At 32.4% G+C, this 21654-nt stretch overlaps 1 protein-coding gene across 1 annotated transcript in view; it reads left to right on the forward strand.

Moving 5' to 3' along the window:
- The first annotated feature begins 203 nt into the window (after window positions 1-203).
- Window positions 204-21654, forward strand: part of LOC129757907 (elongation of very long chain fatty acids protein 7-like) — a 157225-nt gene continuing 135774 nt past the window's right edge. The window contains exon 1 of the mRNA XM_055755291.1: window positions 204-479. Within this exon, the coding sequence (XP_055611266.1) occupies window positions 338-479 (142 nt within the window). The 5' untranslated portion in view covers window positions 204-337. The remainder of the gene's footprint in view (window positions 480-21654) is intronic.

Here is a 21654-nt window from a genome sequence, read left to right on the forward strand (position 1 = left end):
TTCTGTTCGAAAGTGTATCGCAGGCCTAAGTGATCATCGCAATCGCAAACCAAAGATTCGAACCAGGATATCTGTCGTCTGAAAAATTCGGGGCTATTTGTCCCCAAGCTTTTGTGATTAATCGTTGTACATTTCGTCTAACAAATCTAGGCCATAACCTGGTGCAGTGTCAGTGTCCAAAAAATTTTGTGTGATCGTACAAATGCGACTAAATTCGATCTTAAGAAAAAATATAATTAACCCAAGTGCTTGTTTGGTTCAGTGTGTGTGCTGAAGGAAATTTAAGAGAATTAAAGGATTGCCCCTCTCGAATCCCGTCTGTGGTTCCATACTGGCAATGGCTCTAGCGGATAACTTTACGGATTTTACGACCGGTTTCCGGTTCGTGTCCCAGATGGCAGTTGAAGAGTACCATACTGGAAGGAACTGGTCTGGCCTGGTGGATCGCTACTGGCTGATCGTGGAAGAGCTGTTAGCAGGTGGGTTGATTCTGAAATGTGACAAACGGATGAGCAAAAATTCGGTGAAAACTACCGATGCGTAACTAGAACGGATAACGAAAGATAAATCTTAAGATCGCAGATTGAGCATTGAGACAATTTTTCGGGCGGGCTCATGAATAACTTCTTCTTGTGAGATGTGGCTTCAATGTGTGCTTTTATTGGTTTGATGTTATAATTTTATGTGAACTTGAACTGTGGCATGTTGTGTTGGAATGGATGCGGCTATGACTTTTGGGCAATATGGCATGGTTGTGACCATGGAATTTTTAATGCATTTCGTGGACTATACTTGACAAATGTTTACACCAAAAGGAAGGAAAAATCTCTACGATGCTGCCAGAACAACTTTTCCTAGATTCAGAGAACCTTAAAAACTAAATCCTGGAAAACTATAGTATCTATCGGTTAAATAGAGTGTAAAATGATCAATCAGCAACGTTTCATAGACATCTCCGATGCCTGGAAACCGGAAAACTAATTCAAATTATTTATCATAGCACATATCAAATCACACACCGGAATGATTCTGCGTTACTAGGATTAGTTGCCCTACTTTGGACCCATTAAGCGGTGGTTTTTAAATAATCATGTTTTTCTTATGAATGTACGGGAAATTTATATCCTTTAGGAAGTTCATTTATAAGTCATGATCTTATCTGCAAGTTTCAACGAAAATTTTCAACATGGGTTTCGCCGTTATTAAGTGATTTGCAAAGATATGGATCATTTAAATTTTCATTTTTGAACCTACTGTTCCTACTTTGGTACTTGGCCGGTTCCTTTTATTGAACCTAGAACTAAAATTCATATAAAAAGTTTGATTTTTCGAAAATACATAAACAAATTTATAAAAATGTAATCTTCAATCAATTACTATAAAATAAATAGTATTACAGCTTTTTAATATTTAAAAAAAAACTAAAATTTCTGTTATGAATATCACAAACACTTTCATTCCCCGTCAGCTCTTTCAGCAGAACAATAGCTGAAACTTGATTGTGTTTACTTACTAGTAGTTTTTTTTTGCATTAAGGTGGCAAAAATGTTTAAAATATTCAATATTGGTTTTGAATTATGCCCCAATTAAAAATTCGCACCTCTGTTGATTTGTTGGTTTTGATACAAAGATTTGGTGATGTCAGGTCTAAGCATGGAACATCAAAGTCGAAAGTTTCCTATATTTGGACCCTTTGCAAATTTTCCGAGTTTTCCCTTGATTTCGAGAATTTTTGGAAAAATAGGTAGTATGGTTCATATTCTTCACAGTGAAAGTATTTTCCCTTTAACTTTTGGCTTGGACAGTAAAAAAACGAGATTTTTTCCTTATTCACTCTAATTTATCAAAGCACTCCCCACTAATTAAGCTGTCTAATTTATCACTGATAAGAAAGTACATTTTTATATACCTTTAAAACTTTATCAGAAAGACTTTTTTCAGCTAAAAACTGTATTGTAGGATTCAGGAAGAATAAAAGTTTTTTGTGTGCATAGGAGTATCTTTATCCTTCGCTATAAAAATGAATGATTCACAATTTTTGGCAATTTAGGATTAAAGTAGGCTCTAGGTCCAAAGTAGGAGCACTCACTCTATATGGTATCATAAATGGTTATATCATATTTTTCTATTCGTATAGTTAAAAACATAGCCAAAAATATTTTTTTTTAACAATTTATATAAATTTTGACGTTTTTTTTTTTAATTTTGTAAAAAAAATTATATTTGTCAGAAACTTTGGATTCACTGAGCTACCGATTATTTAATAACTTGAAACATCGATCACACAAAAAACAAGAAAATATTACAACAGTGATCAATTGATAAGCACCAGAATTTAAAATTCAGAATCTCCTCACAAGCACTTCCTAAGTCCAAATTAAAGGCAAAGCTAGTCTTGAATATTGACTCAAACTCCTCATAAACAAAAACCCAAACATACGTCTGATCTTATGGCTTTTCACTTTTCATCGATTCAGTTGTTACAATGCATTAACATTTAAAAATGTCATCAACTGTAAAATTATTATTTTTCATTCCAAATTGAAAACAATTGAAAAGCCATTATTTTAGAGTTCATCCATAAGACAAATGGCATTTACAACAAAATTTAGTCAAGGGGTTTTTCGTGACAAAAATACATATAATGTCAACTTTCTGAAATATAATACTTGTTAAAATTGTGCTGGGAGTTGAACCTCAGTCAGCCTTTAACTAAAATGTCCATAACCGTTTCTACATAATTTGAACATAATACCACGTGTATACCACGCACCGTTGTATAACCCGCATCGGAGTTAAAATGCGAAGCCACGAAATTAATATAATAAGGTAAATAAATGCCACCTAATGTAAAAGGTTTTGTATAATTATTCAGCTTTGAGTTTTTTTTTACTATAATAGTTTGGTATTTTTTAAATTCTAACTTTTGAAATTAAATCCTAGAAATGCAAAAATATAAATGATAAATAATGGACTTTCAAGGTTTCATTTTTGAGAAAAACAATAACCTTATTCTTTTCAACCACAAAATAACTAGAAATAAAAGTAGAAGATTATGTTTGCGGTTGAAAACAGATTCAATTTTAATTCTTGTAAACTCGATTGAAATTTGAAATTTTAATTTAAAATTTGATTTTGATTTTGAATAACTTTGCAGTTTTGACTATTTTTGTTTATTCTGTAAAGCCTCAATCGGCTGCCTGTCATTGAATTCCAATGAAAAAACCATAAAATATATTAGCAGCGTAATTTTCGTTAGAAGATAATGAAAAAGTTCTTTGACCAACAAAAATTCATGAATAGCTTATTTTATAATATGAATCCTCCTGTGAACATTTTTTTAATTCAAATCTCTATTTTCCAAAATACGAATGCTTCAAAATGAATCAAACTTTTGTTGTTTATTTGTTGTTTCTGCTGGTTTGTGTTTCCGACTGACTAAAATTTTAATTTTAAATCCAGGATTGAATCTATGGAACTGCGATCTCTTGTAATATGATTTTTTTCGGATCTGAATTCTGCCTTTTAAACTTGAGTTCAAAATCTGAGTTCCATATCTGACAAAGATTTTTTAATCCAAGCTCCAGATAGTAATTTTTTAGATTACGAACATACAAGAAAAGTTTGAATCAAAACACCAAATCAGAAATCTTTCATTAATATACTGAATTTTTGGCTTTTAATGTGAATTCATTCCTCAGTTATTTATTTGTAAATTTGTTAATCTAATTAATAAATCACGGTGTGTTTTGTAGAAGGACTTCAAGAAAAAAAAATACAATAACGCTAATTTTTGCATGGGCAGAAAGGCAGCTTTTCCCGGTTCATTTCCAACAAAAATTAATATATTTGGTCGGTGACCCCCCATACAATTTTTTTTTTGAAAATTTTCTACTTGAAATCTTTAAAAAATATACATATGGATATTCCAAATAATATATTTCAAATAAAATTTTCATATAAAATATGTTTATCAATCCAAATCATCAATCTTTCTAGGCGTTGAAATTTGTTTTATGTTTCAGAATGACCAAAACTTGAATAAATATGAAAAAAATTGAGTTTTTAAAGAAAAACATTGCAATTCTATTACACTGGAATAATTTTTCTGATTGAAAATTTATAAAAATTTACTAAACATCTTCCAAAAAACAAACCGTATGGGGACTCACTGACCAAATATTTTAATTTTACCTGGAAATGACTCAAAAAAGGCTAAATTTTCGATTTCTGAAAAAATTAGAGTAACTGTTTTTTTTTCTTTTAAACATCTTCTAGAAACACACCGTGAATTGTGAATGATAGACTGTTTCACATTTTTTAATTCTGGATCACCATTATGAAACTTTCTTAACTTCCAATTCTGCAAAAGAGTCAAAAGCTAAAATGTTGTTATAGTTGTAATTTTAATTTTTTTTCACATTTCGAAATTATGAATTTCGAATATGGAAAATGTTTCTAGTATAAGTTTTAAATGCAAAACCAGGATACGAATCAGATTTTTTTTTTTGATGATACAAACTGGATTTCAATAACAAAAAAAAAAAAAACAGAATAGAGAATCCGAAATCTGATCATATACATTAATAAAAACAAACTTAAAATCTTCTTTATTTATGTTAGTTTAATACACGGATTGGTTTTACATTTTAAGAGATGTGTTGTCGTAACATTTCAGCTTCGATGTTTTTGTGCAATGTTGATTTTTGTTTTTATCATAAAAGTTTAACATAAAAATATAGTTTTGAAGCTTTGCTTCCGTTTTTGTTTATGATCACATACATCGAAATTTTAATGTTTATAAGCAAATTTTCAACCACATATTACAGAATTATTCTGACCTTTGATTATCAGACATTTCTCCGCCAACTTTCGGGCCAATATAAAAATAATTTAAAAAAAATAATTAACAAAAGCACTTTAAGACCTGTTTATTTTATATCTAAACACATCAGTAAATTTTAAATTATATTTTAAGTTGAAACGAACCATTTTAGCATCAAAAGACGGATACTGATTTAATTCATCGACAAATTTTACACCACATTAACCTTTAAAAATATTTTATCCTCTCTTTTATTTCTAAACATTTTGACTTGATAAGAATCGTTTATGTCATTACACATTACTGATATCAAATATTCTTCAAGAATCCAATTTTGGCCTCAATTAGTTTTTTTTATTCTCCTCAATGCTTAACATTACATTCCAAAAGGTTTTGATAAGGCCAAACAAATTATATTTGGTGCAATCAATTGAAAACTTACTTTTAACAAATTTGAGTGCCCTGAATTTAAATATGAACTTTTCCTATCAGCTTTTGTTATAGAAATAATTTTTGAAATAAAGTTAAAAAATTTAAAAAAGTTCTGAAAAACTTTAAAACAAAAAAAAACAATTTTAAATGAAAGTTTTGAATCAATTATCAACATTCCTTAAGACTTCAAACAATGTTGAGTTATGCGAAAAAAGTTTTTTGTTTATAAGAGCAAATTTAACGAATTAAAATGAAAATTAAATCAAATAAAAATTAAGATATATTTTAAAGCATAAATCTTATCGTTTTTCAGATTTTAACGAATTGTTCAAATGAATTCATTTTTTTATTGCAGTTATGCTAAAAATTCTTGTACCTAATGATATTTCTCCAAATTTTGAAAAACTATTGAATATTACTTTTAAAGATCATCATCTTCATCAAAATATTATTACCAAATTGATTGAAGTATAACAACCAAAATAAGAACCAATAAATCTTTCATAAATGGTTAAAACCTTTCTTTTAAATCTTCAGGTTTTGTTTTTAATATTCAAACGAATTGATCGAATTTAAAGTATTGTTTTTTTCTTTAAATTTTTTAATAAATTAACCAAATTTTAATGTCAAACTATTTAAATTTTTAGAAATATTTTTGGTGAGTTTCTGCATGTTTTTGAATTTTGAGTTTTTGAGTTTTTAAATCGACCCTTCAGTTAAAAATAAAGAATAGAAATGTGAATTAAGATGAATTATAAATAACAATTATAAGTTTTTCCCTAACAAATAATTAAGGGTAATTTTTATTTAGATCAAAGCAAGCATCGTTTTCTTGAAGACGTGTTTGACAACCGCTCCTACAAATTTTCAACATCGTGAATCTTCATGAAATTAAGGAGGAAAAATTAAAATCACAGTTTGAAGGAACAAGAGGTTCAGTGAAAATTATAGAAAAGGAAGAACTGAGAAAAACTGAAAGCTTTATCAGTGATATCGATTGTGATAAACAAAATGTCTGCAAGAAAAACCATCATACAAATCCTGTTGGCTGCAAAAAGGTTGGGTATTGTGGTATTGACGTTAAACTCTGGAAGTTTCGGGTGAGATCAATCCATTTTTTTTTTGCATTATGATTTCAACTTTACAAACTGAATTATCAAATCCAACATAATGATTTGATATGAAGCGTTTGGTAGGGAACTCCACGCTTCATTCCTCCCTTATTCCTGTTTTTTTTTGCGTTTTACATCTCATGGTTGGCCTGGCCGTAGTAGTATCTGCAATGCATGTTCTATGTATCAGATACTATGTTGAAAAGAAAAATGAGGAACGCAATTTTGTCATTTTCCAGGATGCATACAAGTATCGGCATGTTGGTGTTAGAAGAAGAAGAAGAAGAAGAATAATAATTAAGGGTAATTTTAAACCTGATCTGACATTTATTTTAGAATTCAATTTTTTTGAAATCTGTGTATTAGAAATATTAATTTAAAATTTTTAAACCAGGCTGCCTAAAAATTATTTTGGAGCAAATTGCTAGTTTGAAAAAAGAAACACCATTTTGAAAAATTAATCAAAGCCTTACGAAAAAGATTAATTATTTAAACTTTCACTGTGATTTGTTTTGGAAGTTAAGAATTATTTTATCAGTTAGTTTTTTTTTTGAGTTTTTGTTATACTAATGAGCAAGGAAATGATGTAAGAAATCAATTTCCTTTTTTTTTGGGTATATGGTATTGTTATTATTTTTTAGCTAAATCTGAATTTCAACCCCCCCCCCCCCCCCAGTGGTTCAAATCCCCAAAAAGCCGGAAAAAGCCCGTTTTTCAAGTCAGCAACAACCTAATTTTTTGTATTGGAATCGAATCTCCAATATTCTACGAACGTTATGATGTATTCAGATATTTTTTAGGACCTTTTATACACCTTCTATGAAACAAACATGAACGACAACTTTAACACAAGAATTAAAAATAGGATTTTTTATTCTCAGCCCAAAACAACTTAAAAAAGCATATAAATCTTTAAAAATTTATAAATGTTTATACAGAAGTGATGTATTATATTCTTATTCAGAGTTTGGAGATAAAAAAGTTCCTTAATATCATGAACTAATAAAGTTTCGCTTGATTGAAAACCCAAAATTAGATGATAAAAAATTTTCGATTTACCCTATTTATTTTTCAGAAGCAAAAATGAAGCATACGCTGCCGATCGCGGTGGTAAATTATACACCGTTGGATAGGTGAAAGTCTCATCAAAAACATATCTTAAAATCAGCTGCTAGTTTTTGCTATATTTTGGATACGATATCATTGAGTGGAACGCTGTTTGGTTTAAAAATGCAAATATTAAAGTATTTAGACAGAGTAAACCAAGCATTGTTTGCTTCGATACATATGCAAATTCACCTTAAAACATCAGTTTTAATATTTGTCCAACCAACCTATAGGAATTTAGGAGCTCATTCATAATTTTAACAAAAATGTTCATAATTAATTGAAAAATATTCAATTTCCCAGTATAAAGCTCAAACCCCGTTTTGGCAATTATTGAAAAAAATGACAAATTTAAAAAAAAATCTAATTCATTATTTTTCCCAACTTTTCGCCTATAATCTTTAACAAAATAGCTATTAAAGAATTTTTTCCCACTTTTTTTATTTTGAACCACTGTGCCCCCCCTCCTCCGCGCACCCCCTTTCTGAATGGGTCTTTCACACGAGCTTGATTTGAATTCTGGTTTGATTCTTAGTCGATGTTTTGAATCTTATTCGTTTCCGAGTGTTTCGGACAAATTAATTTGTAATTTGACGAGAACTAGACTGCTTAAGATTTATTTTGAAACAAATCTCTCACTAGGAAGAAGAAAAAAAAATATTCGAAACTTTGATTCTGGTTAATACTAAATCGAATCAGTTATTTTTTTTTTGTTTTCGTGAGTTGGTGTGTTGCCCATTAGTTGAAAATGGTTTGAGAAATCGATTTCCCTATTTTTCGTGCATTTTTGGTATTGTTGTTATTTCTAGCTAAATTTTAATTTCGAAAGCTTCCCAGAGCACAGGCCTGTTCACTTGACTTCTGGTAATTTCAAGCGTTCTCTAAGTTCATGTTTCAGTCCAAATTTCAAGAAGTAGACTTCTTCTTGATAGAATGCCAAATGTCAGAATTATGGTCTTTAAAATTAGATGGTAAACTCTGCAGGAGTAATAATAAAAACCAGACTCATCAGATAACAATAGCAATAATAACAATAAAGCTGGCTATTATCATCGTCATCATCCACACCCCGCAATGATGGAGGATCAATAAAAATAAACCAATCGCAATTGGAACATCCCCACTGGCATCCAACTACCTGTATATGTCTTGTTTGGTTTTGTTCGTAAATCTGCCCCCCCGGGGGGACGATGCTATAAAGCCAATAGATGTTGCACAAATGTGCAACAACACACCACAACACGACAAATATATCTCGCGATAGGCGTGAAATATATACACATCGCGGCTAATCTAGCCCCAGCGATTCTCTTTCCCATCCACAACTCGGTTTGTTTCTACTTTTTTTTAATGCCGCCCATCGTCATCGACGCGTGCAATCCAAACCACATAAAAGAAGCTCCCCTAGCTATAGAGATCCATATGCAAACAAGCGGGAGGAGACCTTCTCTCAGGTCTATCTGACATCAGACAGAAATGCTGCTAGGTACAACAAGCACGCACCGGAGATGAGCTACCCAAGCCTACACCTAGAAAGGCCTAGAAGGCAAAGTTGAACTGATGCAACGGAGAGCTTCCGACGTTCGACAAAACCGACTACGAGGCCCAAAACCACGATGAAGCGCATTCGATGACCATGGGCTAGGGTTCAGGTTCACGTTTTGCGTTTCGTTCTGAGGCACCTTTAGGTCGTTGTTTGTAGTAGCTTGTAGTGCTAATGACAGTGCTATTCGTCAGGTTTCAATTGAACATTTTGGTTTGGTATGTTCACCACTGGGCGGTTGAGTTCAGCAATTAGTATCAGATTGTTGCACCCAAAGACAAGATTCTGTATTTAGCTTAAATTGAAACATGTCTTTATTTAAGAAAAAAAACTGTTCAGAAAACTAACAATCTACTAAATATTTAAATTGGCTTTACGTTTTTGGCGCAAAGCGGAACCAGAAGTTCAGAAAGCATTAATCATTTAAATGATTCGTCATCCATCAAACAGCAACTGCTAGGATGGAACGACACCTGTGCTCTCTCAAAACCGAGTGTGGATTTGAGTTCAATGTTCGGAACGGCTCGTTACCACGTTCTGCAATAAGTCAATGACAATTGACGAATCATCATATCGTGTTGACATATTATAATCTATCAATCTGCTACGGGTCTATGTTGGTAACGCCCTCTAGCTGCAGATAGATTTGATTGAAAAAGTTCGAAACAACTTCCTGTTGAAAATATCAATGCACACTAGGGTGTGTTTTTTTGCAACTTTTTTCGAATCTCAACAACCCTGTAGTCTATAATGTTTCATTGTTGGTCAAAACAAACTAAAGAGTTTTCGCAGATCTTCGCAGATCGAGTTTCGATTTGAAATCTTGTTTCAAAAAACGTGAAAATTTGTGTCTTTTAGTTTTTCTTCAATATTTTGTTCTCAAGCAATGCAAATGAAATTTCAATATAAGGAGCTTGCTAGGAAATTATCTTCTTCAATTTTGTTCTCAAGCAATGCAAATGAAATTTCAATATAAGGAGCTTGCTAGGAAATTATCTTCTTCAATTTCGCCGACATCGGCAAAGCGGTAGAAGAAGCGAGAAAATAGTTATAATGTCTCATACAGAGCATTCTTTTACATGAAAGGTGAATCAGCAACATTGACAGATTTCTGTTCAATTTTCTGAAAAAAATGAACAAGAAAGTTTTTGGCGTTGAAATCTTCTGATGAAATGATTTTATTTAATTTTTTATCATTTGCAACAAATATAGGGCCACCAGAGATTTAAAGTCCCTAGATGATTTTGAAAAATATATTAAAATTAAATTAGCAATAGCTATGTTTTCTCTTATCGTAAAAGCCAAAAACCTCCAAAGGTTATTTAAAAAAATACATATATATTTAAAGATCAAACTAAGGCTTGTGCAAAGGTTGAAAGCGTTTGAATACCTATGTAGTTGAAAAGCTGAGGGTATGCTTGAAAATTTTCACGTATTTTAAAACTGAAACACTGAGATGGGTCTTGACTCAAACATTCAGTCAATGAAGCTTTTTTTTATGGAGAATCAAATCCAGATAGATATGACCCATTCCAAGCGCCTCTCAACTAAAGAACCGATTTTCATTTTTCATTATTTAAAAATAATTTGCCCAGCTTTTGAAAGTTTATTTCTTGAGCTTCATTTTTCATCAAAAGAATTTCAATTACCTTTTTTCGGAATTGAGTACGTTGACGATGAAATTTAAAAATTTTAGTACGAAAATAAACTGATTTTAACAATTATTCTTTATTTGAAACATAACTTTGTCAAAAAACTAGCTATATAAAAAATTATTGCAAAATGATTGAAAAAAAAGTTGAACGCTTGATTTGAGTATCAATAATCAATCATAAACATGAAATCCTCATCGAGTTTTTAAAACAATATTTGTGAACTATACAGCAGGTAGTAATTTCTGAATAAATAAAAATCTTGGAGGTAGTTATCTGAGGTTTGAAAAGAAAATTACAATGAGATCAAGTTCTTCAATATAAGAATAGAAAAACGCGCAAATAGCTTCTATCACTTGCTTATATTATGTTCAAACAAAATAACTAAGTATATAGATATGGAATAAATGCAATGAGATTAAAAAAATCCTTGAACATGGTGAATTTTATTAATCAACATTTTCATTTTTACAAATTCATAAGACTTTAAAGGAAAATAAATTTATAATAAAATAATTTAAAAAAAAATGTCCTTTATTGAAACTTCCACCTCAAAGAATGTTGCTAGATAATCCAAATCGAACCCCGTATTTACATTAAACCCCATGAAAAGACTTTTAACTGAATAACAAAATTAAAATATGAGAGAGAAGCAGGCGGTGATCAGTTCGGAACGCATACGTTTTTTAAGTCACTTTCGCGAAAAATTTTGAAAATTCTAATTGTTCATACGGAAATAGTAAAAAAAAACTTCAGACACATTATTATTCATTTTCCTGATGGAACATTAAGTGAATCAAGTATGTTGTGTTGTACTCATAAATTATCGCTGGAAAGGAAGGCGTGTTTCAATATGTTGGTTAAACTTAGCACCTGGGGATCAAAGACGAAAAAACTGACCCGTGATTGTGAATGTTATTTTTCGAATCTTATGTTCAGTTACTCATGCCCTGAAAGAGTGTTTTTTTTAATTTGAAGATATAGAATTTTAAGACTAAAATTTGTTTCATAATTTTGTTTGAGAAAGTTGTATTGGAAGAAAATTTTTCTTTCTGTACGTGCCGACGCGTTGTTGTTGTTTCGAATGCTTCTAAAAAATTTTTAATTTAATGATTAATGGCATTTCGGTGAATTATACATTCTAATAGGAAGAATTTCAAATGAAAGTAATGAAAATTATAGACGGATAGATTAGATTAGGAAGCATGAAAGGTATTGAAAATGAGCCAAGAGCGTGATTTGAGAAAACTTCTTGCCGCACAAGACCATTTGTCCCACATCGTATTATTGTCTAGAAGAAGCAAAGTCGATAGGCTGACTTTGCATTGATCTATACAATGATACATGGATGGATCGAAGCACGTGTTTTTCGTACCCCGATCGGACGCTTCTAAAAAATGTGTGTTTCTCTGCAATGGTGTTGCCTTGTGTTTGGTGGATTGCTGTGATTGAATACTTCTGTCGAGTTTTGTGGGGAAGTGTTGACAAAGGAGGTGATTCAGGGATGGTGACGATTTTTATCTGGGAGAACAGCTGCTGGACGTTCAGCAATTCACGGGAGAGGGAGTTAACCTAAAAATGGCCTAGCAATTAAAAACTTCACCGATTATTGTACATTTAAAAAATCATGAAGAAAAATCGACTCCTGCTGCGCAAAAATAAGTATCTATATATATAAAAAGCAATTTCTGTATGTTTGTTAGTTTGTTTGTTTGTTTGTTTGTTTGTTTGTTTGTTTGTTTGTTTGTTTGTTTGTTTGTTTGTTTGTTTGTTTGTTTGTTTGTTTGTTTGTTTGTTTGTTTGTTTGTTTGTTTGTTTGTTTGTTTGTCCTCTATAGACTCAGTCCACTCAGTCGTCTTAAGTGCTAGAGGTCTGAAATTTGGCATGAATGCTCATTAGGACCAGGAATGATGAAAAATGTTTTCAGATTTTCGGATGACCCCTTCTGAAGGGGGTCGTCCATACAAGACAAATATTGTTTTCGCGATATTGACGTTATTTTTGGTCGGATTGTGTTGAAAATTTGCTCATGAATGTTTTGAATGACGAGCAATTGATATCAGGTGTCAAATTTTGTGTAAGGGGTCAGCCAAAGGGGTCGTCCATATTAACTGTTCGCTGTTTTTGCGATATTGAAGTTATTATTCATCGTATTCAGATGAAAATTGGTACACGATAGTTTTGAGTGACGTGCAATCGATTTGAGGTATCAAATGTAGTGTAAGGGGCCGGCAAAAGGGGACGTCCATATTAACTTTTCAATATCTAAGTGATATTGATGTTTTTATACAACGGATAAGGATGAAAATTGGCACATAGGAGTTATTAGGGACAAGAAATTGATTTAACTTATACAAATTTCAAACAGGGGTCGGCCATAGGGGTCGTCCATATTAACTATTCACTGTTAATGCGATATTATCGTTATTATACATCGGATTTAGATGAAAATTGGTACACGAGAGTTTTGAGGGACGAACAATGAATTTCAGGTATTCAATTCAGTTTAAGGGGCCGGCAAAGGGGGTCGTCCATATAAACCTTTCAATGTTTTTGCAATATCGTCGTTATTTGACATCGGATTGGGATGAAAATTTGCACACGGTAGTATTCGGGGACGGGCAATTGATTGCAGGAGTCAAATGTTTTGCCAGGGGTCGACGAAAGGGGTCGTCCATATTAATTAGTTTTTCACTGTTTTTAGCAATATTGACGATATCATGCATTGGAATGCTTTGAAAATTTGCACACGAGAGTTTTGAGAGAAGGGCAATCAATTTCTGATATCAAAGATTGTATCCGAGGTCACCGAAAGGGGTTTAACTTTTTGGCAATAATTGCGTTGTTTTGCATTATACACGGGGGATTTTTGACACGGTCAATGGATTCCTGATTTAAAATTTAGTAGCAGACGACAGAAAACTGATCGTCCAATATTTTTGCAATTATTAATTAACAATGAGTTCAGAAGTGCATCTCAAAAATGCTTGGCAATTGACTTTCATACAAACCGCTCATGACATATTCCGAGTTGAAAGCGAAACGGAGTTCGTATGGGATCAGCTAGTCCTTAATATTTTTTACTCGTGCAATAAAGTCTATTTGAAGGTAAATAGTTATACTCATAATTAATCAAGACTTACAATTTTAAAAAGCTTACTCTACTAGTGGAATCGTAATTTATGTGCATTTTTTCCTTAAAATAAAAATTCTAACATGCATTGGAAATGCCACACATCAGTTACAGTACATTTCTATTATTAAAGTTAATTTTTAGATAAAACCTTTCGAGTTCTTAACAGACCTCGAAAGGTTTTATGATCTAGTAATATTTTTCGATTCTCTTTTTCATTTTCAAGAGCGAGTAAAGACGCTTTATCCTTGGTCGATGACCAGAAATGATTGTGCACTGAAACCCAAAACAGTTCAACTTAGAAAAAGTAAACCTTAAAATCTTTAAATCAATTTATTTATTTCATCAAATTCTTCAAAATACTTCTGTTCAGGTTTTGTGATTTCTGTGTACAAAATAAATCATTTCCAGCCTCTGAAGAATGGTCCCAGTGATTCGTGAAGTTACTTCACATATCGTAGTTTCTTCATCAAGGAGCATTTTTCTTAGCATGCTTCCAACGATATTCCCCATTTGAAAAGTATGGTACTGGTGGTCCACGTTTCTTCTGTTCCTGTGTTCCAGATGACTCTGCGTTCTCTGCTCCATGGTAGGCCAAACCAATTTATGTATTCGGTTATTTTAATATTTTAATGTTAAAATAATGGAAAACATGAACAAAGATAAGAAGAATAATAAAACTCTTTTATTATTCTTTGGGATCAGACATAACTTCTGGCTATGGAAGTACGATTAGCGATTAGTGATTAGTGAATATCAAAATTAAAATATGAAAGTTCGAGCACACTGCTCCATGCAAAATTATGGCCAGATTATACTACGAAACCTTAAATTTGTATAGAACTGAGCAAAATCTTTTCGGGTTAAACAAAAAAAGCTTTCAAACAGTTTTTCACCAATAATTTTGGTCCTTATTAACCGATTTTTCTTATAATTTCAGTGTTTTAAAGCCTAAATTATAACAATAATTCATCTGAAGAACGCACTTCGATTACAGTAATTATAAAACAGTTATTAAAGTTCAAAACAGGTATAAAGCTTAGTTCTTTTAGAAATGGGACAGTTACGAATGCGTGTATCTCAAAAACTTTTCGTTTGATCAAAATACTTTCTATGAAGGAAATGAAGGTAATCTTATGATAATTCATGACAAAATTTGAAAAAAAAATTATTTATCGTTTTTTGTAAGAATAATCTCTACTTTATTCTTGGTACCTCCCTTCGGCCAGCGCACACTTTTTTGAGTCATGATAATAATCAGTTTTTCAAACTAATACTTCGTCTAATCTGTATTTTAGGTGGCTACATCCCCCTCCTTCAATTTCTGATACTTTTCGGACCAATACTTCTCTTTTAAAAGAAACTGAGGCTACTTTAGTGGATACAGTTGTTTCGAAATTAACAAATTTGATTATTTTTGAGCCACTTTTTGAGCGTTTTGTAATGGAATTTCTGCTGGCCAAATCTGGCAATAACGAAGTAAAACCATGAGGAGATTGAACTTATTGTATAATCGGTTAGTATAGATCGTAGGTTGCGAAGGGTACATAAAAGATTACTCTTCTTAGACTTTTGAAAAGAGTGAAAATCATAGTTTTTGTTTAGAAAATTGTTGTTTTTTTTCCACAGGAGCAGAATATGGGCAAATCATTATATTTGATACAAAATAACCAGCAAATACATACTTTAATATACTCGGGACCTTGCCACGAGCAGACGTGGTATAGGATTCAAACGCTGGAATTTGTTTAAAATAGTTCATTTCATAAGTTTTGTCGTTCATCATTAATCATCTGTCCCATAGCCTCGAGACCAGATATACAGCTTACAAGCTGTGGAACTAGCAAAAAATATTTGTTTGAGGTAAGGTTTGAATGACTCATTAAGAGGCAATACTTTCAGCTTATCGGAGAAGATTTTTTTTGAAAATTTCTGCGATCTACCCTTAGTTTTTCGCTTATTGAAAATTAAAAATGCTGGTATGAGACTTAACTTCCCTGATGACCATTAGCCGAAGTTGCCGATCATATGCTTCACTTCAATGGTTGATTTAAACTTTGTGGACATTTTTCACAGTATTTCTATACTTTTCCACCACTCACACACAGTAGTTCTTTGAATAATCAACGGTTTTTTCGGCTATCAATTTGATAATGATGGATTTTGAATGAAACTGTGCAAAATTATTTTTTTTCCTTTTTATCTTGCATCGTAAATATTTCTAAAACGCATAAATTTCAAATTTTGAAAAAAATTGGTCGGATAGTAGTTTTGAAAGGCAAGAAAATGTCGTCAAAATTTTGAATGTCCAATTACTAGTAAACGAGCTATTAGCAAAAGAAAGGGCCCCATTTCTAAAAGAACTAAGCTTTATAAGCGTCGATTAATGATAATTCATGTATTTAGTTATAATTGACCCATCAGAAGCTTATATTAGAAGCTTATCGAAATGGGATCTTTGGATTAACTGTTTGTCATAACGAAAGCTTTGTGAATGACTATAATGAAAACAAATCTCCCGATAGGGACTTCAGAAATTGGTGCAAAATTGAGTGTTCATGTTTTTTCCAAGAAAAATTTCTCAAAATACTATACAAATTTTAGGCTCATTGCGCCATCTATTGTCGTGGTCCAATCCCCCCAATTTAGCACTGGACTTTGTGTTAGGCCTGGGATCTATTTTAGCTTTTCATAAGTCGGCGGATTTGTGCACTCTAGTGTCCATAAACTAACTTTTAATAGATCGCAGGATTTTGAAATTATCATTTAATTTTCCTATTCTTGGCAATTAAATATTGAAAAGATTCAGAAACATATTTCAACGCTTTTACTAATAAATATTTCCAAGAATAAGTTTTTTCTTTAATCAATATTCACATCATCGCACAAATAAATTTTGAATACAATTGATGTGCGCAGTGTTGCAAACCTTATCTGCTTATATGGATCATTAAGTTTTAATTCTCTTAATGTTTTGGGTATAAATGGATCGATTTCATCTATAAAACACATTATTAGTTGAGTTTATAAGCTTTTTCAGTAAATAAAGCATTAATTTTAAGTTTATACTTTGAATTATTTCTTGTTGCTGACCATAGAATTTCGTGACGTCACAACGCTTTGCATAACCGTGTTGTAAAAAAATGACACGTTGTGACGTCACGAAACTAAATCGCTCAAAAATAAATTGAAATCAAAATTTTAAAAACAACCAAAAACAGCTATTTGTTGGTTGTAATGAATTGATACTTGTTCAAAAACGCAGGTTTCAATGGTGGAATAGAGTAATCTTTATTCATGTTTCGTCTGTTAGGTCATTGTAATACAACTTTATTAAGCAGCGATAGCTAATTGTCTCTTTCCACTTCTTATATTCCCTATCCGCGAAAGTACTCGTTTCTCAATGAGTACTTTTATATTCTTACCCAGAATATCTGGCAACACTGTTTTGTTACCACAAACCCAATTCGAGTATTCTTCCCTAACCGTGTAATGATGTAAACATTTGTACCACGTTTATCATCATCACCTGTCATCAGCAATCATTGATCTATTGCTCTCGATTGAGAATTGAACAACAAACAAGAGGAACCAAAACAAACAATGTTTTGGTTCTGCTGCAATTGGCAGCAATGTGGGAACGGCTAAGGATCCGCCGAAACCGTAAGTTTCAACAATTCTTTTCTGAAATTTTCATGAAATTTGATCGAATGGAAGAGCAGAAAAAAAAGGTTTGGTAAAAAAAACAGAAACGTGGATAAAGTCACGAGTGACCTTATATTTTGAGAACTATTTATTGAATAAAAATATTTTTGATTCCAAATTACAGCGAAATAAATTTTGAACTTAGGGATACAGACCCCGTTCGATTTTGGCAACATGCTCGTACATTTTGTGTTGCCAAAATCGAATGTTGCCAAAATCGAACGGTTTTTTTTCTCCACTTTTTTATCAGTCTTTTTTTACAAAATAACTAATATTATTATCAAAAACGTTATTTTCAGTCAATTTCCGAACATTTCTAGTAATTTTTGATTTTGTTTTTCATCATGTTTTTGATGCATTTTGCAATCTTGTTTTGTTTATAATGTTTGTTTTCATTGGTCATATTTGCTGTTTTTTCGTTCTTCATCAATTTTAAGTTTTTTTTAGTCATTTTCAGTCTTTCGTTTGAATTTGTTTTTTAACTTTTTGAATTTTTCATCTTTTTGTCATTTTTTAGTACTTAATAATTTTTTTAAAAAACTTTTGTTTTTATTACTGCATTTTATCACCATTTCAGAACACAAAAACGTATAATGGGTATTTGTCTGTTTTAAATTGGTCCTGTAATAACGAAAACTAAATTGTAATGTTGTTTCTAAAAACCGTTCGATTTTGGCACATGTGGCAAAAACGGATGTTGCCAAAATCGAATGTTGCCAAAATCGAATGTTGCCAAAAACGAACGGGGTCTGTATATATTTTTTTCAATATGCGCTATGAACAATATAACAACATACAATATACGAGAAAATTGTGTTGCAAATGTTGTGACGGCACGCTAGAATGGGTCTAATAAACTTGTTCTTTCAATTAAAGCATCAAATTAGAGTTTTAACCCAGACAGAAGGATGAAAATGCACATTAAATTCCTATCAAAATTTATTTTGGAATTCAAGAGCTACTATTTCAAGAACAACAAAAATAAACTCATTATCAGATTCTGATTTTTTTTCTACTAATTCTATTGTTTTGAACGAGATGGTTCAATTATCCGTTGAATAGGTTCTGCAATTGCAAAACTTTGAACAAATTGATGATTTAAATTCCAAGAAATTTCAGTGCAATTACCTAACTTACAGGTGGTAAGGATACATTAATGTGCCATCTCAAACTGCTCCGTTCTCGAAAGCATAGATTATAAACACAAAAATTATGAGAAGGCCTCCAAAGTTTCGACACGTTTGAGAGATTTTTGCAAGAATTTCCAAAAGTGAAGAATCCACACATGTGTATAGATAAGAATCTACTTCAAGAACAAACGAAGAGAAGCCTTAAGGTGCCTTCAAGTCAAAACAAGCGCTAGACGGAAACGAGAGCTGCATATCGCAGTTTCCAATCTCTCAAAAGCTGCCATCGATGCTATTTCCTCCATTCGTCATCTATTACCTCAAGTTAACATTGGCGGAAGCTTTCAAGTGAGTAGTTATTTTAGCGGCCGGCCATTTAGTGCTACGCGTCAAACTTTTGCCCTAAGGCAAGTTTGAACAGACAAATTGTCTGTAGAACTGCTTAAGGTCTTTGGCATTACGGTGAGAAGATCAAACATGGGGCTGCTAGAAGTGTTCCGTAAAGTGATTGAAGGGGTCAAAATAACACATTTGGTACAAATAAGGGAAACATTTAAGAACTTTGTTTATTGTTTCATGGATTTGTGGATATCTCTTAAAATGACCCCTTGATAAATATGTAGGTTCGGTCAACCAAGTCAAATAAACAAAACCATTTGCGCCAGAATCGGGAAATAAGTTCGATGAAAAACAAAGTTAATTTACTTCATCAGCTTATCTCGGCAGCAGTTACACTCCGATATAACTCGGAATTAACAACAATTGATTTGATTTTTTTTCTCTCTGTCCCAAACCACGAATCTTCCTTCTCTCGTTTTTCTCGCATCCATTGAACATGTATTCCCCGGGCAAAGTTGGACCCGAGCTCAATGAATTGTTGGAAAACACCCATTATCCGGATAAGTAACGAGTCAGGGGGAAAATGAACGAGCGAACGAGATAAAAAAGGTTAAGGTCACTCCATGAACAGATCGTCCAGCTGTCCGATTCCAGCCAAGTAGCGAACAACAACGATTCAACACGTGCTTTTGAAACTTATCGCGATAACAACAACCCACAACAACTGAATTGACGCATTCCGGGCGCTCGAATCGAAACCTGAAATGCACGGCAGCAGCTAATTTGTAATAAATATGCCTTCCTCCTTGAAGAAGGGTGACCCAACAAGTGGCAAGTTCATATTTCTTGGACCCCTTTTGGAAAGAGGGATGAACGAGTTTTGCCACGCCGCCGTCGTCCGTCGTTAACCCTGACCCACATCCCAAAACTGGCTCTGGCTCTGGGCTTCGGGCTCAGGGCAGTTTCATCATCCCGACCTAGTATACTGACTAGTGAAAAGACCTTTGATGATTGGTGGTTCGACTTAGCATGTGTGCTTACTAAATATTTAGATGGCTTACAGTGTTCAATCGAAGGGCGGCTTCAGTCGTGGAATGAGCGAAAAGAAAAAGAAACAAATCTCCATTCAGTGTGGGCAGCTCCAAGAAGTCAATAATGTGGGCTCCGTCAACCTTTCGTTGATGTCTTAGGCGCTTGAGAGTTATGCTACAACAAATTCGAATGCTAATTCATACTATTAACAAATATGATTAATGTTTATGGTGATTATGACGATGATGATGATAATGATACTTATGGATGGCCTAGCAATTTTAGTAACTGCATATCAGAACTAACCTGCTACAAGTTTGAGACTGCTCAATCATTTGGTACTGTTGTCAAAAATCATCAAAACAAAAATTTATGACAAATATATTCCTTTGCTATTGGTATCACTTTGTAAGGGATGATAAGAAAGCTTGACAACGAGCTTATAAATTTTATCGAAGAGCTCGGCTAAAACTATAGGGGAGAATGAGGATACTTGATCCCTGGGGATACTTGATTCCTTAGCTATATCTCGAAACTGGAATGTCTTACAAAGATCAAATGTTCTAGAAAAATGTGCCAAAATGAGCAAAATGACAATGCTTGTAGTTTAAAATTTTTTAACAAAATAGTTGTTTGAGTAATTGAACTTTGTTTGAAAAATTTCACAAAATGTAACTTGAAGATCTTTTTTCATCACTTTAAAATGTTCCTTACAAGGGAAAATTATGAAAAAAATATTTGTTCCAATGTATCAATCGTTCGAGCGTAAAATGAACTTCATAATGCCATATTTTCAAAGCAATGGAAAACTCTCAACTTTTTTCAGAAAAAGTTTTCTAAAATGTTGATTATGGGTACAATTGATCCCCTAGAATTGGGTACAATTGATCCCCCTTCCAAACGGCATATTCTTCTTCTGAATTGATCGTTATGATTGCTGATTATGAAATAACTAATACCTATTTACCCAAAAACTAATATTTATCAAACAATTGTCTGAAGAAAAGAGCAAAAATAATTAATTTTCTCTTAATTATAAAAAATAGCGCCTTTAAGTATGCAATGATATTAGCGTTGAGACAAAGTTTTAGAATTTTCTTCTTATGTCTGCTATAAATTGTGAAATGAGAACAAACATGACCAAAATAGTCAACTAACATTCTATCTAAGGGTTTTGTTTGATTTTTATACAAGGATTAGGGCTTCCTGAATATAAGATCAAGTCTCCTTCAATAGGGGATCAAGTCTCCCCTAACTTCAAAAAAATCGCAATTTTTTTACTCCCACGAAAATGCTTCTAGTTCATCAACGGGTTTAAATATCGTTCTAAATTTTGGAGCATAGAAACTTGAAGTTACAAGCTGTCAGAAAATGTCAAAGACGGCGAGTTGCGAAATTTTTCCAAAAAGATATGGTGAAAATAAGAAAAGGGGATCAAGTATCCCCACTCTCCCCTACAGAAAAAAGTATGTTAATGTTATGTCGTGTGTTAGTATTTATGAATGAAATGGTAAAAAATCTGTCTGCTGATTGTTAATGTAAGGCTTTGGACTTTTTCCATAGTTTCAAGTTTCCACTTAAGATTTCAAGTGATTCTCGAATACATGCTGGTATGATTTAAACCATGGGTGGCCAAAGCTTGGCTGT

This window comes from Uranotaenia lowii, chromosome 3, assembly GCF_029784155.1.
Source record: "Uranotaenia lowii strain MFRU-FL chromosome 3, ASM2978415v1, whole genome shotgun sequence".
NCBI lineage: Eukaryota > Metazoa > Arthropoda > Insecta > Diptera > Culicidae > Uranotaenia > Uranotaenia lowii.